Source organism: Heliangelus exortis, chromosome 15 (genome assembly GCF_036169615.1).
Source record: "Heliangelus exortis chromosome 15, bHelExo1.hap1, whole genome shotgun sequence".
Classification (NCBI taxonomy): Eukaryota; Metazoa; Chordata; class Aves; order Apodiformes; family Trochilidae; genus Heliangelus; species Heliangelus exortis.
In genome coordinates, this window is record NC_092436.1 from 3,612,118 (window position 1) to 3,637,139 (window position 25,022).

The 25,022-nt window shown below is 39.1% G+C and overlaps 1 protein-coding gene across 1 annotated transcript in view; it reads left to right on the top strand.

Annotated features, from left to right (window-relative positions):
- The window catches only part of SPOCK1 (SPARC (osteonectin), cwcv and kazal like domains proteoglycan 1), a 241,998-nt gene that overhangs the window by 173,460 nt on the left and 43,516 nt on the right, over window positions 1–25,022 (top strand). The window contains exon 6 of the mRNA XM_071759083.1: window positions 12,649–12,763. Within this exon, the coding sequence (XP_071615184.1) occupies window positions 12,649–12,763 (115 nt within the window). The remainder of the gene's footprint in view (window positions 1–12,648; window positions 12,764–25,022) is intronic.

A 25,022-nucleotide genomic window follows, 5' to 3' on the forward strand; every position in this document is an offset into this window, starting at 1 on the left:
TACCATGAGGACTATTCTATAGTATGTGTAGCAAGCGTGCTGGTACTCAGCCTGAGAATTTGGGGTCTGTGTTAATCATTAAATGTCTGCAGGGCAAGCAGATCACAACTCATTTGAGTGTCAGCTCAGTACACACCTGGTATCAGTGACTGTGGGGATTAATTATGTGGCAAACTGAGTGCAGTAGTCACCAGGTGGATGACAGTCACTCTCATTGATTCTGCAGAGAGTTAGACCCTTTCCAAATCCAGAGGAGAAAAAGTGACATTTCAGTGGCTGTCCAAGGCACGTTGTGGTATTCAGTCAATACAGCTTCTGGGACCCAATTTTCCAGCCTGTCCAAGCAGGGGCTGGCTCTGCCTAGAGTTTTTATTGTAAAAGCAGGGCCTAGATAAAGATGCCTCAGTTGCTTGCATTGCCAAGGTGACATCCTCTGGACAAGTCAGGTACTGTGGCAGAATCCACGTGCAGCCCTTCAACTGCAAGAAATAGTTTCAAGGCTTAATCTCAACATGGTAACTGGTTCAAAAAAGCAGTTGTCTGTGACTGTTTTCTGTTCTTAAGCAAGAAGTGGTTTCTGACAGGTCATGCAAGGGAATCTGACCAGGGCCAATGAATTACTTTGGCTGGTCAAGAAAGCAATGTAGGAAAAGCAAAGCTATTTTCAGAAGTCTAAAAGTCATGGTGCAGTGGACTTAATTTTTACAAGCCAGTAAATAATCTAAATTTTGAAAGCCCCCTGTATTAGAGCATATATTCTGTACTCTAGTCTGCCTAATTTGGTTTTGTAATCTCTCTGGATTTAAATATCATTGGTCTCTTCATACAACCCATTACATTGTGTGCTGGTGCAGAGCATTGGATATTTCCTGCTGCAGAGCTGCCTGCACTTGAGCAGTAGTATGTATTAATACTTTTATAAATAAATAGGACTTTGACTCTTTTGTAGATGAAAGGAGCCATATAAGTGGTAATTTCAGTGCATAATTGTCTTAAATTTTTTTAAAAAATGTTTAGTTGGATAGATGTAGTACATCAATACCAGTTAATTAGCCTAATTTGAAATCTTTTGGGGTGATCCACAAATATTCTGCTAGGTGCCTGGTGTTTACAGAAAGTGCAATATTTCTGTCACAAAACCTACCTGAATAGAAATGTTCATGCCTGACCTTATGTTGCAACAGCTTTTCACTAGAAATTCCCTCAAGTTTATAAACTTTCTGCAGAAATATATCACCTTGACTTCAGGTCATTTTAGCACCTTAGTGTGAGAGTAAGAGCAGTGTATTAGTTGTAAAAGGGGACTAATTAGGAGGCAAGCATGCTGGAGGAATCATACTGGAATATTAAAAATACTTCAACTTTGGAGGAGGTTCTTGAAGCCTTTAGATTCCTTCAGGGTCCACAGCCTTTTCTTCTTTCTCCCTTAAGGGCAGATGCTGAAGCTGTTCATATAATCTTGCTGAAGTAGCAAAGCTGAAATCAAACTGGTGTTGTAAACTGGAATTTTGTGTTTCTTGTTATGTGCTTAACCAGAGGGGTTTTTTAGATAACCATTTGTCATCTCCATGTCAGAGTTCTCAAAGAACATGGTGAATTAACAAGACAAGTTTAATGCAATCTTGACAGAAAGGTTAATGAGAATTCAGAAGGTGGAAAAGAAGGAAATAATATATACTGCTCCAGGTGAAAACTGTAAGAAATCAGAATAAGTTGTAATTCAGCTTGTCTTAAGTTGAAGTATTTATTTGTTCTATAGTGAGTATAATTAAAAATATTTTAAGCAGTTCTCCCCTTCAGTAATATTCACTGCTGTCTAATGATTCCTACTGCAGATGGACCTAGAAGGTGGGTGCCCACTTGGAGGCATTTGTTTGCCAAAAATGTGTTTGAGGCAGGGGTCTACTGCCCTGTGCACTTTGAAGGGAAGGAGAATCTTGCATCTGCCTGGTTCAGAGTCTATAGGATCAAGGTCATTTGAAAGGCAGTGAGAAAAGGAAATGAAGGCAGATACTGTGGTCACATCCTGATTGGAGCAGGTGCTGGTTTATGGTTTTCTCCCATCATTACCCTTGCTGAGTCAGTCCAGTTCCTTGGAGGACCAAGAGGCCTCAGGACAGTGAGACATATGGCTTCCTTGCATTAAACCATGGCATCTGCATGCTAATATAGCTTATGGAAAAGCCCAAGAAGTTCCCAGCTGCAACAGCATCCACTGAGGGGGATGATTCAGCCATAAAGCAATGAAGTTTGAGGAGCTTTTTTTCCTGGAGACCATGTCTGGTTGACAGTTTTCCCCATGCAACGAGTGCTTTTGCATTGAGCAGGAAAACAGCCTTGGAGAGATGTTGGCAGTAAGTAGGGACTGAAAATACAGTATTTGTTCTTTTTGGGAAAGCCACCAATCTCGATGATGGTAATCACAGGGCTTCTTTTTTAACTTGATTAGAATCCCAGTTGTGACTGCCAAACCAAATAAATGGTCATGTGGTGAGCAGAACCTAAAATCAATTACACACTCAGTCTATGGTTATCTCTGTACTAAGGACAACCTGACTGCTTTTGGGTTTAGTTCAGCTTGCCTGTTGTATGTTTTATGTGTAGAGCCAATATTATTTAAAAAATCTTCTTTTATGCAGTCAAAATCAAAAGAGGAAAAAACCTGTTGTTTACGTTATGAATCATCTGCCAAAGTTGAAACATTGAAAAGTCTGTTCTCGACAAGAAAAGGAAACAAGAAAATCATAGGGTTTATTATGCCAACTCATAGCTAATTACAGGAGCTTAAATAAAAATGTGATTTGCACTGAATTAGTAACTTTGTTTCAAGCTCCATGCCTGCATTCAGTTAAGATGTCAAATTCCTTGTTCCAGTATTCAATGTGAGGTATTAACTGCTTTTGGGTAACTGGCTGGTAAGAGATTGTGTTCCAGGACCTTTTCTCTTTATACACGGGCAGAAGTTTCACCGATGCTTGAGGTGCTTGAAAACTGTGATCCTAAATGCTACAACCTTTCCCAAGAGGTACCAGCCTTGTAGCACAGAGAAATGACTATTTTTTCCCCAATCACAGAATTCATATTTTTAGCTTTTACCACCAAACAGCTTATTTGAGCCATTTAAAACATGAAAGGAGATGTTTCTTGGCTTGGGTACATCTTTAATTTAAAACAGATTTATTAAAGGCCAAAACAGGATAATACAGCAAAAGGATTAGCTGTGGTTACTTGATTTCTGAGCAAACAGACTAATTCTGCTTTGTTTGTATGGGTGTCTTTCACAGCAAGTCCATTCACTGAGCTAGGCCTGGGGTTTGTTGGTTTTCACTTTTTTCCTTGGCTTTTTGTTGTTTTGTTTTTTTTTTTCTTAATATTTTGTTGTTTCTATTGTCTCCTTTAGAAACCAGAAGCCCTGCTGAAAGCTTTAACTTCAAAATTTAAGACAGCTTATTCTTCACTGATTTCAATGTTCCAAAATACATTCTTGAAGTTTTTTTGCTAATAACAGCTAAATGTTTTGTTTCAGTGCTTCTTAGCATTGGGGCTTTCCATTTGGCTTTTACTAGTATTGTTATTATTCACAAAAGAAAAGTCCTGAGAAATCAATTTTAAAAAATAAATAAATTTGGTGTTCTTAGCACTTAAGTCTTATTGCTATTCTGAAAGCAGCCAGAGCAGTGGTACTGCAGAATGCTGTTTATTTTCTGTTAGTACTTAAACTTCAGATTTTGTCTTATAAACAACAGACAAAAAAATATGTAGCTGACATTTGGAAGTTTACTTGATGCAACATATTCCATACATCAATAACAAGGAATGAACACTGCTAGGGCCACATCATGATCCATGAAACTGGGCAGATCTTTTGTGAACTAGTTAATCTAATAGATCTGATGGAATAGGAATGGGATAGTGGTCAATCCTCTTCTCCAGATTATTTAAGTGCTACTCTGTTGTTTGTGCCAAGCTTGCTAAAGAAGGAATAAGCAACAGAGAACAAATTCAGTGGACTAATTCACCAGTGTTTCAAGAGATGAAGTGGATGTAGTAGTAACTTTTCTTCAACATTTATTTGTAAAATTCCATGTATTAGAGAGAGGGTTAAACTGTATTTCTGAACAGTTCTCAGCCTGTAAATGGAGGTCAGAATCTCATCCCTAATTACATACTGTCACATGCATCAGCCACCTTAAATACCTGCAGGTACAGTACTACATACAGACCCCCCAAGCCGTGTCAGCACCCAGTTCCTTGCTTTAGACTCCCTGTGTGCAGCAGCTCTCCAGAAGGCTTCTCCAGAAGCCTGACTCTGTTTTTACTACCTGGCGAGAAGCATTGGCTGGGAAATTTGAGATGCTGTGAACTTGCTATCACAGCAGTTGCATAACAGCCTGATGGGGGGGAATGTCCCTGCCCTCTGTAGTGGTCACCACAGATGCTGTGGTTTTGTCCAGGTAGGGACAGATGGATATGGGAATGAGGAGCTGGAGCATTGCCTCTTCTGAAATCTAGATTGATAGAGTTGCATGGTGTAGCTCATTTGCTGGGTTTAAAATGGCACTGCCTGGGTGGCAACCCTGTGCCTGGGGAGCTGAGTGTCTTGCATTGCCTTCCCTTTGCCATATGCAGGCAGTTGTTTAGCTGGGAATTGGAGTATCTGTATGTGCATAGAGGCACAGATCGTTACTTCTTGATTATGTTCACGTTATCTGATACGTCATCTCCATGAGAGAAATTAAATTGCCTTTAGTAATTTGAAGCAAGTAAAAATGACAAATCATTGTTCTCGTGTGATCAGTAAATGGCTACAGAATGAGAATGCATCTCAATTACATGGGAAGTGCATTTCAAGCAGCATCGATCGTTCCAAATCTCCTGTTGTTTTCCTGTGATTTTTCTTAAGTTTTAAACTAAGATGGCTTTGGTCTATTAAAAAAAATAAGTAGCTTCTTTCCACTTTGAATAATGCTATTAGCTGTGAACCTTCAGCTTACAGTTATGAAGAGATAGAACAGATAATGATTGCATAGTGGCAAAAGCAATATAATATACACATAGAAATAAAAATCACCTCTGCATTTTTTTTGTTTTAAAGTCAACATCTTGGGCTGTGGCAGATTAGTGTAGTGGAAAGCAAGAACTCCCGTGTGCAGCTACAAAATGGTCACCATTAGTTGTGCTATCATGAAAATCCTGCAGGAAGAAAAAGTAGTAGATATTTAGAAACAGGGAGTGCTTCTGTACGTGAATATAGAATATAGGCTATAAGACTAATTTGTATCTTATTTTTTAAAGTTAGCATTGCTGCCTACATTTGCATTTGGATTTTGATCCTATAAATATTCCTGACTAGAGACTGAGCATCTCCAAAGCTAGTTCATAGCAGTCATTGCCAGGCATAGCATGCTATTGCACCACCCAGTGAAGCATCCTGCAGAGCTCCCCAAGTTAGTGCTGCCTGGGGCTGCTCTCTGGCTGCCAGTCCAAGCTGTCCCATGACCATGGGGGACTTTGTGTCAGCTCCTCCATCCACATACAAGGAAGTCTGGTGGAGCCCAGAGGGTGGGCATGACCATGGTGCTTGAAAATGATCCCTTGAGTGTCCTCCACTTCTTGTATCCTGTCACCTCAGCACCTAACAGATGTAATTTACTGCATTTTTAAAAAATTTGTGCTTTGCATGGAGCTGATTGTCACTCATTTCTCTAGGCAGTTCATTGTGTATTGTCCTTCAATGGTCTGTCCAGAAATCCCCATATTTTGCTCTGTCCATAAGGGCAGTTTGCAGTAGCACAGGAGTCCATGATAATTTCTTGGTTTGCAGCCCTGCCATTCAAATACTGGAATGCTTCCACATGCCTACAAGCAGTCCCCCTACTAAGTTTTCAGTTAACAGCTTGGGAAATGGCTCTTTCATTGTGGTTTGGGGTTTTTTTTAAAATCTTTTTTAAGTCTATAGGGTAGTTTCAGCCAACAGGTTTAATATTTAACTGTGAAGCTTCTGGCTACTTTGAGTCTAATTACAAATCTGAAAGCTCAACCTAGTCATCCTTTAGAAATAAAATTCTTGCAGAAGGCTTAAGAATCAGTATTCTGGTTGCAGTGAGGTCAGAAACTCTGCTGTGGAGGTGGCTTGAGCTGTGCCTTTGCCTTGGGTTTCCACACCACTGGGGAGAGGTTCCAGGTGCCTGTTTGTGTGGCTGCTCCCAGCTCTGCCCCACTCCTTCTCTCCTCCTTTTGTTCTCAACCATGTGGGGCTTGTACCCCATGGGCACAGCCTCTCTTTTAAGGATCTCACTTGCATGAATTTGAAGGCAAAGACTCATGAACACTTCTTAGGAGCAGAGCTGATCCTCTGCTGGCTTTGCTCACATAATTAGTCAGGCTTTTTATTTTATGAAACAACTCTGAATTTAACTGATGAAAACAAGGAGCCCTGTCTGTTCTTCTCCTCTTGAGAAGCTGAAACCTATTTTTATAGAGGTGTGCACAATTCTAATTATAGTGCAGAGCTATGAAATGTGCAATTAATTCCATCCTGAATTGCATGAGAGCTGCTGTTTGCTACTCAGCTCGCTCTTTTCTGGAGCTCAGATGAAACTTGTGTCTTTCCAGTTGCTCTGAAGTTGGTTGTTTGAACTAATGCTGTGAGTCAAAACCATTTGACTTAGTGAGTGTGTGTGGCTGAGATCTAACAATAGAAGAAGCAAAAAAAGAAAAAAAAAAGAAGACGAAAAAAAAAGCGAAAAACTTCAAGTTAAAAAAAAAAAAAAAGTGTTCTTATATTTTAAAATCTTAAAAGTGACAAGCTTAATTTTAGGGACTTGAGCCATGTGCTTGGGGCACCTGTGGTTGGCAGTATTAATGATGTGGCCTGCTGACTTAAAGAGTGATATTTAAAGATTGCCCAGATCTCATGCTTTCTCTCTCCTCTGTAGTTAATTTTACCCCGAGGGCAAAGTCCTGCAGCTCTCCCTCCCTCCTGCTGCAGGATTGCAGAGGGCAGAGTTGTGGAGTGTAGAGCAATTTGGGGTCCTCAGAGCTTTGCTGCTTGAGGCCTTTTGGCGTTTCTGCATTCAGCTGTGTAAATCTGTTCAGCCTATTTAATATCAGTGCCAGAACCTGTGCCTTTTTCTTCTTGACCTCATCTTTGGAAGCTACTCTTTTTTTCTGGTGGATGACAAACCACAAGTGTGTCAGCTAAGTGTGCAGTGGGAGACTTCCTCAGATATTTGTTGTTTACCTGAGATATAATAAGGTCCTTTGTGTCATTTCTTACAAAAATGGGAATTTTTGAGCCAATCAGCTGTAACATCTGTTTGAAAGCTCCAGCTAGCACACATTTTAAAAAAGGCTCAGTAGGTTATCACATAATGGATTGTTTGTGTTGGTTGGAGTTTATTCCACCAGTGGGTATGCATGCATAGCTCCCATTAATAGCAGCAGCAGTGATGTATTATCCTAAGGAGAACAGAGCTCCTAATTAGAACTCTGGGTCTTTAAGATATCTTTGTACAGCTTTTATTGCAAAGATGAAGTGCTCTAAGTTCTCATAGAAAATAAATTTTTATTTTTTATTTTCTGGCTTCCCCTTTATTCCAATGACACCTGCCAGCTCCAGCAAGGAGCAGAGCCTGTGTTCCCTGCTGCAGGGAGCTTAAGACCAGCAAGTGTTTGCCCAGAGGAATGAGATGACTGCATTAGCCAGCAAAAACACCAGTTTGGCCACAGAATAGCCACTTTTTGTCAGTGTGAAGCCTACTGAAGTGGTGACTCCAGGGGCCAGAGCTTGGTCTGTATTTTCAGTGCCCACCTGAGGCCCAGTGCTCTGGTGCCAGGTCCCAGGCAGCTCCTCTCCTTCTCCAGAGCCCAAGTCAGCAAGGCTCTGGTTTGCAGAGCAGAAAAAAGGCAGCAGAACTGCTAAGGGACCACAAAACCCTGTCAGAGAGTCCAAAATCTGGAACTCATGGCAGGGCTTTGCATTTGTGTCTGGCTTTTCACAAACATGAATTCACATGGTTGACTTTGCTGTCTCCCAACTGAACAGCTGCTTTTAAGATTTCAGGTTTTACAGAGCCTAAAAAGTTTGCAGAATTCCCATTTAAAAGTTTTAATGTCCCTGCACAGGAGGATGGGAGTGCACTATATGACATTTCTTTGGGGATTTGAAGAAAAGGTACTGAACTTCTTTATTGTGCCAAGTTAATTTTTAATTTTTTTTTTATGTCTGCACTGTGGATGTTCCAAATACAGTAATTTTTTTTTTTTTCCATCTGATGGAAATTGGAAACAGAGGCTTATAAAGAAAATATTGATAAAAGCTCGAGCTAAGGAAGCAATGGTGGCAAGTGCTGCTCTAAAGCATGTAAATAAATAGCCCAACTCAAATGGGTGCCTCAGTTCCAATGGATTCTAATTATCTGCTAAGACAGATAGGTATGAAAAGCTACTGATATAAAGAGCCTCTGGACTAATAAATATGTTGTAATTTCAGAAAGTTTTAGCTTCTGCTGGTGGCAGGTACCGAGTAAAAGATAAGGTAGAAAATAATGAGCTTTTGTTATTTGTATCTGAAGTTCAGGAAAGAAATACTGTGAGCCAACAAAAGATGCACCATAAAACAAACACTGCACTCAAATAATATTGGTGGAAATGTAAAAAGCTGCAGGGTGCTAAAGAAGATGCAATGTCTTCCAGCCCAGAGCACTGTTCAACAATAGAATTTTAGAGCAATTGCTATTAGTAAGATGTAATGTTTTGGGTTTTAAACGTACATTTTAATTAGCATAATATGAAATTTAACCTCCTATCCCCCTTTCAAGTATTTTGAGAAGGAAATTTAATGGTACTTTGTCTTCATCATGTATACCATCAGCCTGTTCCTACGTACTTCCACCAACAAAAATTTGCTGCTGCTTTCCTTTTTAATTCACATTTCAATTAATGACAGAAACAATAAAAGTTTGGAAGCTAACATTTATTCCTTTGTTACCATAACTACTAGAAATAATAATAGATTCTGCATTATAAATTTCATGCATTAAGTCCAAATCAGGGTCTTGGAGAGCCTTCCCTCTCCTTAGCCATGGGTAAAGGAGCTCTCTCTCCTCATCCCCTTCCCTGGTGGCTCTTACTGAGGCTGTGAAGTGGTCCAGGACACCAAGTCTGTGCAGAGTGCTCTGCTTGTCTGTCCTCTCTGTGACCCTACAAACAGAACATCAGACACATGGTGTGTCTCAGGCTATCTGCAGCAGGTTCTGTTACCTCTGCATCCCCCCTGAAAGGTGCTGTAGGATCAGACAGTATCTACCCTCTATATTGTGATTAGAGGTTAAAAATGTGCTGTGGTGTCATGACTGAGCTGTCAGCCTTCCCCCAAGCCTCAGGCTGTCTTCCCAGGAGAGGGGCTCCATCCCTCAGTTCGTTTTTGTGCCCTTCCTCTGGACCTGCTCCTGCAGCTCCATGTCTTTCCTCTATTGCTGCAACATTCCTGTGAGCCCTCCTCTCCTGCCAGGGACCAGCTGAGTGAAGAAAAGGAGCTTCCCAAGCTTCTGGCTCACCTGGAGCTGCTTGCCTGCAGTTCCAGCTCAGCAGCAGTGCAGGGAAGTGCCCAGTATCTGCCTGCTCTGCTCTGTTCCCAGGTTCCTGCCAGCCAGCAGCCTCCTGAACACTGCTGACCCCTGTTTCACCCCACTGCTGCCTTACTTGGCTGCATTTTAAGCAAGTACCTGAGTTCTTGTGTCAGGATGCAAAGCTCTTGAGGCATTAATGTGGTCTGGAGGTTGTCCAGGTAGCCATGCATTTGTCAAATATACTCCTGCGTGTCAAAAATCACAATAACTTATTCAACAATATTACTAATGTGCAAGGTAGATCAAAACCTGGCTGCCAGAAGTTGAAAGGCAGTGTAAAGGCAGAGATAGCTGTTTTATTACATCATTAAAAAAAATATCTACATTCTCCTCTAGCAGGGACTACAGGCTGAAGACTGATAGACAGGAATAAAATAGTTGCAAATAAAATTTATGTAGCTATTGTCTTTCTCTCTCAAATTTGAATGCTTATGCAAAACACATTCTGTAGATTCACTGACAATAAAGAGGGAATCATTATACAAGTAGTGGATTCTCTGGGGAACACTGTAGCCAAAACACACACTGCAATAATTTCCTGCATCTTAGTTGAATAAATTAATTTATGAATTTTCCATGAATATGTTCAACCATTTCTCCCCTCATATATTTTATTGATCTCCATATACACTAAGCACCCAATAACAGAGCTGGTTTTCCTTCTGCATTAAAATGGTTTAGAGTTGTTTATGAGGGCCTTGAGGTTCACAGTAAACAAATGCAGTTCAAACACCAGAGAGGGAGCAGAGTAAGAGGAAGCTTGGCAGGGAGAAGATCTCAGCAGAGTGTCAAGGTAAATCCCATCCTATCACCAGTGAGATGGGTTCCCTGAAATCAGAGGCACCAGCCCCAAACTGTGGTGTTGGTCCCAGTAAGTCCTGTGTAAAATGCCTGCAATGGCTGATGTCTGCAAGCATCTTGATGTCTTCTGGGGACTAGAGACTGTGTTTAGGCAATGTCATTGAATCCAAAGTTGAGCTACTCCTTTGGCTTGTTACAGTGAGTAAGCACACACACCATCACAGGGTATCTCCATGTTTTTCTGTAGGGAAAAGAGTAACAGTTACAAACAATGCCTGGGTGATGAAAAGTAATCAGTAGTACCCTAATCAATGTTTAAAACAATTGAGTTCTTCATCTTCCTGCCCCAACACTGATCTGACCCCCCAGTTCTATGCATATGTATCCATTTATACCCCAAATTAGTAGGGTGGGAATAAACTGTGCTTAATCATAGGTGTAAATCTACTCCCATGTGACTGCAGCATTGTGATCTTCAAGATTAGCTGTGCATCTTATCCTATGCATTCCAATTGTAAACACACCCCTTTCTTAGCAGTTTCTTTTCTTGTTTATTTTGAGCTTTTCAGTTGCCATTTTTCTCAACCGTAAGGAAAGGTAAGGAAAAACTTGCCTTGCTATTTCCAGCTGTAAAGCTCTTTCTTAACTGCACATAATAAAGGGCTTGAAATAGGCCTTACCATCTTAAAGGTGGCATTTGAAGTATAATTGCTAGTGCTTAGATACATAATTTACATTTATTATGCATAATAAAATATGTAACTAATTGATGTTCTGTAAGGGATTAAATTATAAACTCCTGCTGCAGGAAGAAGATTTATGCTTGTGTTCTCAATAGCATATTGACTATTGGAATATGCTGTAGAAGGAGTCTATTGCCTTCAGGACTGTGTGCTCAGAGTTCTCCTTTTGCCTGTTCTCTCCTTCTGATGTGCTTTCTCTTGTGCTTTTGTTCTGTACAAACAGCATAGGTTAAGCAAGTGTATTTCTGAAACAGCTAGATGGAAAAGAAGTACTTCTACTCCTTCAGTGTTGCAAGAAATTAGTGTAAGACAGAAGCTAAGCTTGCCCACATCTGTGTCTGGCTGGGCATTTTCTAAATGGAAGGGCAGAATATCCCACAGGGCATGAAGCCACCAGGGTGCATTCAGTTCAGAAGCACCCATAGATAATGTCAGCAGAAAGGATGCAGGCACAGGATAATGGTGTCCTGTTGCTAGATTAAAGCCTGGGCAAAGAAGGGTCCTTTAACAAAAACAAATAGAGGCAATGCCAGAATATTTGCTGTACTTTCAAAGCAGAAGGCACTTAACCTTGTAAGACCATCTTGTTCTGGTCTCTTGGCTCCTGCTGTACCAAAATAGCAGAAGGTGATGCTGTGATTTTTGTCAGTGGCTGTTGCCCAATGAGCTCCAGTTGTCTGCTGAACCCTCACTAAGTGACACCATGGTCATCCTTTGGTCTTCATAAAAGCTGCACTTCTCAGTTGTATTATTTTGTTGTATTTCTGGAGCTGAGTGCATCATGCCTGGCTGTTTTTAGGGACAGAGCTGTTAATTGTTAAGGCAATTTCTAATTATTAGTCATTCAAAGTTTCTTCTCTGATGAGAAAAGCTGGCATGGTGAAGGACCAGCAGATGAAAAACATTTCTTTCAGTTCTCATTTTTGTGGGGAGTGGTGTTTTTTCATGAATGTTATTCAGACCAAGCCCATTGCTTTCAATGGAAGCTGAGAGCTCCGAGCTCCTCAAAAGACCAAACTTAATAAATCAGGGCTGTTAACAGGTGATTTCATAGCAGCAAACTGGTAATGCAGCAGAGGTAACACATGGGGGTTATGTAACATGGAGGTTTATATTTTCTTCCCAGGTTTGCTGCTAATTTCTTAAGCGACCTGGAAGAAATTGTTTCAACTTTCTATGCTACAGATTCCATATGCTTAATCAGGGAATAAAAACAACACTTCACAAGACACAGTTAGAAGTTCTGTGCAGAACTCTGCATAGGAAGTAGCTATGATTGTTGTTATCTGTAATAATAAAAACAATGGCATTGTAAATAGACTGGAGGTTTGCAAGCTGTCCAGTGCCATTACTGCTAAATGATATTTCTCATTTAATCCACAGCTGCTGGTTTTATAGCTTGTCCTAATTCAAATCTTTTTTTTCTTTCTTTCTTTTTTTTTTCCTTTTTTCTTTTTTTCCCATTATTCTAGTGCAAGCTGGAGTTTCATGCATGTACTTCTGGCAAAGCCATCACAGCTCGATGTGATGGGCCCTGCCCCTGCCTTCCAGGACCTGAGAGTTCAAAACACAAAATGGAGAAGATTGGTAAGTTGAGCTGTTAATGGATTTCTAACACATTAATTGGTTCCTACTGTTTTCTTAAAAGAACACACTGAGAAAAGCTAAAGTACAAGTAATCCTTTTCTAAACACGTAGTTCAAACATCTTAACTGCTGAAGAACTAACACCCACTTGACAGAGTCTCATAGGAAAACTGTGTTCAGGCTTATGATTCTTATTTTTGAGTGGAAATATATTGGATTAAAATAATTCAGATCCCATGTAATACATACATATAACTTTAAATGACTGGTTAATGCACAGGCTGCTGATTATAATTTAAACCTTTATTCTTACTAATGTTATCATTAGAAGTCAAGTAGATACAAGTATCTCTCTTTATACATGAACCTCTTTCTACTACCAACTTGCATCAGTTGATGTTACATAAAACTGAAGGCTGGCATCTCAGCACAAATTACTATTTTTCCTGCCAGCTCTCAGGGAGTTCTCTATTTAGGTCTGAAAGCCCAGTGAGCTAATTCACTCCCTCAGGTCCTTTCCAAAGAAGTAAAGCACAAGCTGTCTTGGAGTGACCTCAGCCAAAGTGAATTAGGTCTTGCAGAAGGCACTGACAAAAAGCAAAAAGTCCCACAGCAGAGCAAGCTCCACAATCAGGTTCTGTCTAAGAGTGTCCACCCTGCTATGGGGAAAACCTTTTGGAAGGGGGAAGAGCTGTTACTGTGGTTGTGATTTCTTGATGTGAGTTCAGATTTGCTGGTGAGACCATTTGTGGCAAAGCAAGCTCCACAATCAGGTTCTGTCTAAGAGTTTCCACCCTGCTATGGGGAAAATCTTTTGGAAGGGGGAAGAGCTGTTACTGTGGTTGTGATTTCTTGATGTGAGTTCAGATTTGCTGGTGAGACCATTTGTGGCAAAGCAAACACCAACCTGGTTTTTAGCCCAGCTGCTGGGCTCCTGTCTGTATTTTAGAAGCTCACTAAGCCGAAGTCTTGATGTCCACAGGGTTTGCTCTATCACATTAAGCAGTGAAATGTGTTCCTCTGCCTCCAGCACCACATGGAGTATAAAAATACCTGAAGCTTTGACAATGGTCTGAGTCCAAATGTTTGAGAATCTCTCTTCACTGTCCTCCCCACTACTGGCATTTTCCAAAGGTAGCAGACATAAAAACAGGAAAAATATTTAAACACTTCCTTTGGTTTGTTCAGGCCCTGTCAGTTCAGCTGGAAGCACTGATGATGCTGCTGGTGGGCCATGCTCCATAGTACACACATTAGGCCTCCATCTACTTCCTAGGAAAAGAAGGGATTCACCAGCCTGGATTTTGAAAACTCAGTTTTATTCTGTATTTTGCAAATCACAGACATTTTTCTGCAGAGCTATCAAACTTCGGTGAAGCATTTTAGATAGCAAAGTTCTGAAATCAATATATAGCTGTAATATTGCTTCCTGTGGCTTCAATCTATTGGTTACAGTATAACCACTGATAAATTGCCTTATTCCTATTTTCTGTTTCTTATAGCTGGGGACAAACATGTACTTTTCTTCTCATAAGCTGCTCCCTATATGCCTTCTTTTTTTCCCTTATCAAAGTATCAGATTAATAAATCTTCAGTGACGTTTTAAGCCTACAATTCCATTCACACAAGAGAAAAAAGATTCTAATAATCCTTATCTTGACAAATGCAATTTGACAGGGTATATGTATTCTGAAACCCCAGCTTTTGTTTTACTTGACTCAAAACTTTAACTCCAGCCAACAAACCATTAATTTAATGGATTTGGGTGATCTGTAGAGCAACTTTCCTGCAGGCTTTTTCAAGGCCAGACTTGAGCTGACATTACTCTTGCCATTGCCCTAGTGACAAGGACATGAAAAGCCATCTTCAGTGTGGCATGAAGGCAGAGAGGGCTCTGGCCCCCTTGAAGGACTAAAGGAAGTAAGGGAAAACTTTGACAGTGGTGTATGAAAAAATACACTTGATAGTGTATGCAAAGAAGCTGCTTGTAACCCTCATTATGGTGTCATAAGCAAGATATTTGTGCAGGCATAGGAGTGATGATGTGTGTTGCACGTGTTTGTGTGTGCAAAAAAACCCAAGAAAATAAAAAAACAACCAAACAGAGGAATAACTTGCTTTATCTCTGTTTCTTTCTGGGGTTAGGTGCTGAAATGCCTACAGAAGTGGGCGTTTGGTGTTCAGAATCAAATAACTAGCAAAGGGGCTTTCAGACTTCCTTTACCTTAAATTTTCTTCTGAATCTCTGAATTCTGCCACTAATGTGGCAGGTAAAGATTTCTTTTAACTTGTTTCTTCGTTCTCCTTTATTCAGACATTGTCTCTTTGTTTGGCCCATTGAGTGTAATGGAGTCTCCAAAGGAATATTTCAGAGTTTGCAGTCTTTTAACAAAGATCTCCCTGGAGATTTGAGGAGAAAACATGAGTAAATTCAATATGCCAGTGTAAATTTTACCCAGGTGCAATTTTAGCAGCGTTTGAAGACGGATTTGGAATTGTGTGTGTCTGCCCTTTCCAGCCTGGAAGCAATCCAGCTTTCCTCAGGTTTATGGGACAGTTACAATTCTAGTTGGTGACCACAGAAAAAATGTCCATAGCCTTTCATAAGAGCCCTTTATTTGTTCAACAAATAGCTTCTCCTGGCTTTGGAGAAATGAACCCCAACTAATGTCTGAGGTGATGTGTGTGAGATGTACAAGGCAATGCATGGCAGAGTGTGACAGTCCTCTGAAGCCTGGGGACAGAAGCACTGGAGTCATCTCCCTCCCCTTCACCAAACCTTCAGATGACTCTAGTCCAGAGCTTCTGACTTGCATTTTGGTTACTTAATAATATCCTCTCTAGGCTTTACACAAAATAATTTCATTTTCCTTGTGTGGCACTGTAGTATCGTTAATATTGCTGATTTGTTATAAAAATCAGTAGATTTGTTCCTTATACAAAAGCATTGTGCAGACAGCTGGGACTCAGTTTCTTCTGACTTAGTTGCCAGGTTTGTGAAATCCATTCAGGAACAGCACAATCTGAAGTAGAAAATGACAGAAAACTAAACCTCATGCCTCGTACAGACACAGCAGGCAGTGGAAAAATTCTAAGGAGAATTACAGTGCAAATGCTTCCAGCAAAATGGAAATGCAGCTCTTAGAGATACCACACAAACTTTCTTATGCCTATTATACAACAAGGTTAAATGCACGTGGTTATGAACTTCCAATTTAAAGACTTTTGGCATTAATCTTTACACGTTCATTCAATCATATTCAAATATTATTCCATAATAAATTACTTTCAGAAATTAAAAATGTAAAGGAACATTTAATTTCCAGAGTACTGTAATTCTAAATGTCATGACCTTTTTTTATATGCTTGTGAATAAAACTGGCAGAAGCATCAAAGAGAAGCTATCTCTAAATGGATGTGCTCAGAGGTAACAATTGACTGCAGTGTCTGAGTGGTATTGCTTCCCTGTCTCTGGGCTCCTTCAAAAACATCTCTGCTTTGAAGATGAAAATCAAGCCTAATAATCATGTTAAAAAATGGAATTCCTTTTATGGTGCGAACTGCTATTATGGAGATGTTAATAAAATAACACAAATGCTAGGAAAAGAAAACTACACCAGAATGATTCTCTGTAATGGCAAATAACAACAATATAATTTTTCTACCATAAAGTTAAATCTTTGAAGGGATGGTAGGATCATTTTCTTAAATGGAATTTTGAGTCAGAGTCTGAGAAGTGGAAAACAGGAGTCTGTGAGGGAACTAATGGAAGACTTTGGAAAAGGAGACAATCCCTAATGTTTTTCCTCTTTTCTTTTTGAGGCCCATTTAGATTCTTTCAGTTTATCAAAACACTTTACATGTCTCATTATTCACAACAGTATCCTGGTTTTACAGTATGCTGCCATCAGAGCTGCTGATTTTCAACTCTGCTACCCAAAGACAAAGGTTGAGGTTATCTGCCCCGAGGTTATCTGCCCTTTTGGAGCATATGTGGCCTTCTACCTAATCCTATAAAATGAGTAAGGTGAGAGTCTGAACAAAAGAAAAGGACTGGTAAGTGGTACCTAAGTGACAGAAGTCCTTGAAGGTAGCATCCTGTCTGCTGGTGGTTTCAGATGCCTCTTTCCAAAAACTGCAATAACAAGAGTTCTCATCAAGCATAACTTATTTTGACACTAGCTGAAGTTTCTAAAACCCCTCTGTAAGCAAAAGACTTCAGAAACAACCAGTTTTAGCTCTTCAGAACCTACTGCCAAGGGAAGAGATTTTCCCTTGGATGCACTGTGCATCCTAGCAAACAGACAGCATTCTGCAGCCACTGGGGCATCTCTTGGCCAGGGTTCTGTCAGGTTCCCTCATACCTGTGGGACTCCTGTTGTTAATGTGTGTTAGCAGGATGGGAAATGTTTAACAGCATGCCAGGATTTTTTCTGACTGTACCCTCCTTTTTGCATTTTCTAAGAAGCTGAGTGCTCTACTCAAGACCTACTTGTCCTGATCTGTTGCCAACAGGGTTTCAGTGCCACTGGAGCATGAACAGATGTAGTAATTCAAAGCAGGTTTATCCCTGTCTGTGCATTGTGTCTTTTTGACCTTGCAGAAATGCCTGTGGCAACTTCTAAGAAAATACTATTATCTTAATAAGGGAAATGTAAGGTCAACAGGCAGGAGAAAATCTCTTCAATTATACCAAGTATTAGTTACATTTCTGAAGAGAACCAAGAGAACATTTTTAAGTTACAGGAATAAGGCTTGGCAAGCTTGACCAAGAATGTACCTTGTTTAGGGTGTAGTTTAAGATAGGAACTGTAGTATTTACCTACCCACCCATTTTGGGTGTGGTGTCTGAGAAGGTTTAAGGTTACATTTCTTTATGAAAAGAGCACTTAGTGCCTGAAATTCATTTCGAGAACTGTCTTTTTTTCCCAAATGAGTAGTACTATCTCTTGTGCCTGAATGACTGGCAACTAAAAGACTTCAAAGTCTTGAAGCTGAACTTTCTTTGAAATCCACTTTCAGCAAATGTTTTGGTTTCAAATGGGTATTCACAAGTTTTCATGACCACAGAGTAAATAATGTAAAAGTTTGTGGAGATGAAGTAGGATTTATGAACATGGTGAAGTTGAAGTAGGTTGCTGGGTGGGATTTGCCAGGGAATGTTTCCTTTTGTGGCTTTGAACTTCCAGGTGGATTTCTAAGTTACTTGTTTGAGTCTCAAATGCTGGGAATGGTAAAATAAAAACATTCTCAGATTATCAAGAATTTCAAAGCTTTAGTGTATCTTGTTAAAGCTAGGAGGGTTTTCTTCCCTGTTTTACAGAGGAGAAATCATGTTTGTTCAAACCAAAGACTGATTTTCAGTATAGGGCAGATACAAGGACCCAGAACACACTGACATGATCCTTCTCTGTGCTTCATCAGGAAAGAGTAGGATTATCAGCTCTAAACTATGCAGAATCCAGTAGTTTTACTCCAAAATTCAATCTTTTAATTTTAGCTCCTCCATATTCTTTGTATATTTATGGCTCTTTCTGGTCTGTTTTGAAAATCTGATTATTCTGAAGCATTTATAAATAAGCAATAGATGTTGCTGAATGGGAAACATTAAAACTGCTGCTATATATATCACTCTGAAATTATATCACTTACATTCACATCTAATCATACATCTTCTTTGTGCTGATTTCTAGGCTACCTATATGCAGTGAGGTGATCAATAATACTTACTGCTCCCCTTCAAATTCAGTGAAACATCTTTAATCAGTGTAATTTAACCTCAAAAACATCCACAATTATTGCAAGGACTTTGCTGTCTGCAGAAGTGAGGTGGAAGGTAATTGCATGGCATACAATTAAGAAGTCATCATGCAGAACAGTTTCAGGTATTGCAGCAGCCTTGCAGATAATAAATTACTTGAAAATCTTGTAAGGCCTTATGGTAAGTACCTATCACTTCAAAAGCATGGGACTTCCCTGAAGAAGACAAGGAGCTGTAGATCATGTAGGTCAGCTCAGAAATCAGATTATTTTGCAAGGTTTCCTCTTATTTTCATAAAAGCAATAAATGGCAAAGGAAAAGGCACGGTATAACCTTGGTTGCAAAGTATTGCTCCATTTTGTCTCAAAACCAGCTGGTATCTGCTTCGATGTGGAAAGGATCACCAGTTTTCATATGGGTTGCATGCATCAGGATTCATGGTGAAGAATCTTCCAATCTTCCCTCTCAGATTATGCTGGTTTTAATATTCTTTTTTTTTTTTTTTTTTTTTTTTTTTTTTTTTAAATTAAGGCTTGGTATCTACATTTCACAGTTAGCAAGGAGCTACTGGAAAAAAGAATTATGTAGAATGTAGCCATCAATAAACAAAAGATGTTAGACATGCCAGGAAGAGAAATGGGGGAAAGGTATGAACACAGTTACATTTGAAGTAGACACAAAACTATCATTTTCAACCAATGTATTTTTCTAGGTCCTAACAAATAATTATCAATGATTTCTTATTTTAGAAGCTGCACTTTTTCCTGCAGTGATAGCTGAAAGTCTGCATTTCTTGGCTGTTTTCCATGTTTGAAATTTAAAAAAGTAAATGACTTAATTATCAATTCAAAAACCAATTTGTGCTGTGAGTTGAGTCTTGTGTCTGGGAATGTTTGTACTCAGGAGTTACTGCTTGAGTAAGTAGGTCCATTGGCTTTGGCAATTTGACTACATTTAAAGCAGAAAGAATTTTTCCCTGTAGAAACTGTTTTACATTTTGATCTGGCTCTGAGGTTTTGGCACTTGGCACAGCAGCACAGATCAGAGCAGACCCCAGACAGATAACAAGTTGGAGACAATGCCATCCATTGACTTTGCTGTCACTCTGCCACATGATCTGCCTTGGATTTGATCGAATTACAGAAAGCTCCAAAATGTAACAGACGTCTGCTTTAGAGGCAAAAGTGACAGAAAGGAGGAGAAGACAGTGCTAGAAGCAGCATTACTGTTCACTTTGCTTCTTCCAGGCACTTGCTGAAACCATGTTGGCTGTAGTAGCAACATCACTGCCAGCAGGATTTGCACTTATAGTAAATGCATCTCTTTATCATGGTAAGATGGGGGCAGAGTAATGCTAAGGCAGAATTCCTGTTGTAATTTTTTTGAGGTTGAACCAGGACATGAGACATAACTCAACATCATCACTAAATAAAGACTAATCCCAGACAGCGAAGGGAGACAGGAACTGCATAAAAATAACTATGTCGTGGTGTAATTATATTCAAAACAGCAGGATTTTAAAAAATCCTTCTGAAATCTTACGAAAGAAAAATTTTAAGGCTGCTACTTCTCTAGCAACTCTCTGTGTCTGAGTCAAATCCTTGTGTTTTCAGAAGCACATATAGCTGGAGGGTTTTGTCCCAGGCTAATCAGTGGGTGGGTTTCAACCCTTGTCCAGGAGTGGTCACCACTTAAAACGTGGACATATTTGAAACAGATTGACTCTGTAGGTCTTATCCCTATAAGAGGTAGCTGTGGATTGCCTACTCCCACATGAAATTCAACAGGGAGGCTACAGGGTTGCAACAGTCAAGGTCTGTTCCAGCATGGGGCATGTGTGAAGTTGTTAGAGGATTGAGTTGGGCCAGCATGGGAGGTCCCTGCCCTGCAGGACGTGCTCAGCACCACTGGGAAGCCCAAAGCTCCCAAGTCACACAGTCAGTGTCAGCTGGAGAACAGGTGATGTGTTTGGTGTGAACACCTTGTTTGAGGCAACCAATACAGAAAACTCAAACCTGAGCTGGGCACGGGTCCCAAGAGTAGATTAGGCAGAACCTGTGTCACCAGTCCTGTAGAAAATGTCCCACTGATGTCCAAAGGCTCCAAATGCCACTGGGGTAGCAAAATAAAGCCACAGAACACAGTAAGAGTGTCCTTACCCTAATGGTAATCAGACTTACATAAACCCTTATTAAACAAAATGTTAAAATGGCTATTGATTTTTTTATTCCCATAAAGAAAAGGTTAGAAAATGACAGACATAGTAAACATTTTCGCACCAGCAGGTAACAATAATTTTCAGACAAGAAATAATTTGATTTTGGATTGCCAACAGAAACCTATTGAAGTGGCACACTGTGTTAATAGGAACACCGTCTAGGACCAGCAGGTGTTTGTGTGCTGATAATGATAATTAGAGTACTAAAATCTCTCTCATCATAAACAAATATAAATAAATAAGAGTAGTTTCATGTATTTTTTTCTCCTGCATATTGATTTGTGCATTTTGGGGAATATTTCCCTGACATTTAATACAAGAAAAGGTTTGTAAAATCTCCAGAAATCTGACAGAGAAGTAAATTATAGTGGTTGTAACTGCACTGTTAAACTAAAACATCCCTGGTGTGAGGTGAAAAAAAAGCAACCTAAACCTTTTCAATAAAATACTGGAGAAAATAAGTCTTTTGAAATTTCAAATACATCTTTTTTCTGCTTGTTTTATTTTGTTTTCCCTTTGCTAACATAGGGACTAAATTCCATCTTTGGTTATTCTAGTGTAAATCTGGAAGTTTCCATCAACAGTGTTGGGGCAGTGGCCTTTGCCAAAGTTAATAGTCTATAATGGTATAAAGGAATATAGACTACGTCTTAATAGATTGTTCCAGAAAGTTTCTAATTATCTATGCACTTCTCAGCATTGTGTAAAATTATTTTTCAATTTTTATTTTTCTAATTTGCTGCTTGTTAGTGTAAAAGAAGGGAGATGATATTGATATCATCACTGCATTCTAAATATAAGGGTTACATAATTTATAGTTTTCACTGTCCAACAATGAGATCTGTACATTGATTTTAATCTGAAGAATTGCACATTTTTTTAAGTCAGTATAATGGATTGTGTGTAAATAGAAAAAATAATGTTATCTCATTCCTGTAAAGCCAGACATCTCTCTTTAGGCATGGGCTAGAAAGGGAATCAGCATCTGCATTTCTGTGTTATGAAATCTGAACAATTTGGCTCTAGTCTATCTCTCTCAGACAGGAGTCCATCATCCACAGAGAAAACACTAAAATGTCCTGCCAAAAAAAAAGAAAACCAGTCAGTGTTAGAGAAGCCTCCAGGCAACAGGGTGAGATCTTTCTGTCTCAGATATTAAAACATAGATGTATCTATCCAGTTAATACAGGCTCAAACTCTGAAGACAGAGACTGATTACTCAAAATTGCAGTTTAACCTTCCCTGCAGATGTCCAAACTCTCTGGAATTCTCCTTGGGATGAGCTTAGACATCCAGATGTCTATTTGCAGATGAATTACAATGTCTTGGGTCCCCTATAAGCATTCAGCCATGCCTTTATAATACTTCTAATTAATAGGAACATAGAAAGTGGCTAAGCTTGTGTCCAAGCAATTTGTTTACTGTAAAATGATTTTCCAACTTAGTTTTTGTTAAAATTTTCTAAGCTACTGTTCCATTAAGCGAGACACAATTTCATGACTAATTGTTTAGAAAGGTGTTTATGGAAAAAGTTTAGTTTTTCTTTACAAGAATACACTTCTACAGTGCTTTCACTGTTTTTTTGGATTTAATAAATAATGGCCTTGGTTCCATCTTGTCTGAAGGTAATTTTAAGAATCATCTTGTCCTATTTCTCAGTTTGTTGACAATGATAGTGAGGCCCTAGGAGTTATCAGCCACAGACAACAGGCAGGTTCTCTTATTGTCTAAATTGTACATATGGTCTATAACAGCAAGTGCTTGCTTATCAGGCAATGCCTGTCAAGAGGATAAAATGAAAAACTGGTAAAATAAAATCATGTCACAGTCACTTCAGGTAGCAAGTTGCAAGTTACACATTCCTTATTGATTCTTCACAATTGAAATTCAGGTTTAGGCTCACAGTTCTCAAAAGGCTTTCAAATATTCTTGGAGAGTTAATGCAAAAAAGAAGTTGAAGGGATATGATATTTGAAAAACATAGTTTCCTCAGCATTAGACTTCAGGCAACCAAAACTGGACTTTTGGGACTGTAAAGTGAGGGGAAAAAAATCCAAAACCCCACATATCTTTGTCTGCAATATGATTTTCTAAGCAGTTATGGTACATGGCTGTTGATCTCTGTAGTATTTCACTCTGAAAAAGAACTACCTCAGTATTTCTCAAGCATAATGCATTTTTTGGGTAACATTATGGTACAGCACTCAGTTGTGGTTAAGAAAATACATTTATATAAAGGTGCCTTGTTCTGTTTTGTGTTTTTTCACAAGGGAATTAATTAGCTTCTGCCCAAGGTGTGTTTGGTTGAAACAAAACCCAGGAAATGCCAGAAGCAATTCAGCCTCCAGTAGTCCCAGTGCCAGGGTACCAGGGCAGCACTTTTCCTGCTAAGAGCTTAAGGGCCTGAAAAACACTGAATTCACAGGGAAGCTTTGCAGGCCTGAGTTTTTTCTACATCAGTTTATTTCTAGATGTTTATTTCTAGATGATCCCATCCAGAAAAAGGGAGAACCAAAGTACATTAAAATTGGTCTGTGTAAGGGTGCAAAGTCTTCCCCCATTTGCAGCACCTTCTTCTGAGCCTGTTGAGCTGGAGAAGCACTGGAAGAAGTGTCTTATAGATGAAGCACCTTATCTCTTAAGTTACATAATTTGTGAACAGCAGAGAATTAGTTTGAAGGGAATTGCTAAGAGTCAAAAACTTTTCATTTTATGTATTAACACTAATTCTGGACAGTTTAAATAAAAAATCTTTCATATCAGTTATCACCTTGTATTTCTAAGCTTGTTAAATGAAGCTTATCTGTGAACAATTTAGTTAAATCCTGTAAGCAAGCAAGGAATTCCTAACTAAAATCACTTGTTTAAAAGCATAATTTGTTTTATTAGTCAAGCTGGTTACAAAAATAGTGGATGGTATTTCACTTTTTTTGAAAAATGTTTCTTTTCGTGTATTCAACAGAATACACAGCAACAGAAATAGAAAGAAGTTTGTTAGTATGATGTGTGTAATTATACACCTGGGGTCTCATAAGATGAACATCTGCTTTAATCTTTTTAGTTAGAAAAGTCTAAAGGGGAACATGACCTTAGTGTGGTCACCAAATAACTGAGAACTATGACCTGTGAAAAAGACTTGAATCTACTTCAAGAAAGGCATTTGCAGAAAAATTGGTAATATTTTCCAGGGCACTAGTAAGATCTTCTCTCTCTTTTGTAAATGTGGATCTGCAGTGTTCATCAGAGATTTTTTCAAGCTGAAATAGGAGAATGAGTTTTTAGTTATTTACTTCAGTCTAGAGATAAGCTAAGGTTGGCAGATTTTTATCAGCAAGTCACAAGAAGTGATTATATTTGTAAATTCTTACACCTTAGGTTTGTAAATAAACTCCAATAAAATTTCAGTTATTGGAATTTAAATTTCTGTAACAGGAAATTTTGGAAAAAAAAAAAGAGTTTGAATTTGCTCAGTATGTTTACAGGGTGCTTGGAAATGACTGAGGGTTGGTGAATTTTTTCTTCTTTCTGTATTTTGCACAAGACTTTGCTACACTATTTAATGTATTTAGACTATTTACAGTATTTAGTAACCTCATGCAACAATGGATTTGTAGTTATCTGTGCAAACTGTGAATATATTATGTTGTTGGCCAACATCTATCCTAAGGGAGTTTTAACAAGCAATCTTTCCAAAAATCAGCCATAAATGCAAATATTATACATATAAACAGCTTCATATTGCATATATACATATTATAGATATATACAGATTCATATTATACATATCTTACAGCTTCATATTACAGATGACAGCAAGACAAATTTCAGCATGTTCAATGACAACGTTTTTCTTGGCAACATTTTGACCACTCTATTTTCTTACCCTAAGTCAGATGTGAGAGCTACACCAGTCTTCAAGCTCTTCACAGTCTCAGGGTAATTGCCTTTTGTTTTTGTCCTTCACCTCCTTGCTCTTCTGCAAACAGATTGTATTCCACAGCAGGGTTTCAGTGATGAGAGGTAAAGTAAACCCTCCTCTAGCAATTGGATGCTTTGGCTTAGTAAAGTCACTGCTGCTTGAAAGAGAAATTGGCTTCCCCTGAGAACATGTCAGCAATAAAAAAATAAAGCTGTAGATGAGTTTGTATGAGGGCACATAAAATCCAAATTCCTCACTGTGGATGTTTTTGTGAGAAGCAGAAAAGTGATACACTTATTATTAGTGTGGCCACTGTATTTGTTCAAGTCATTTTAGAAGTCCAGAGCCTCTTTTAAAAGTGT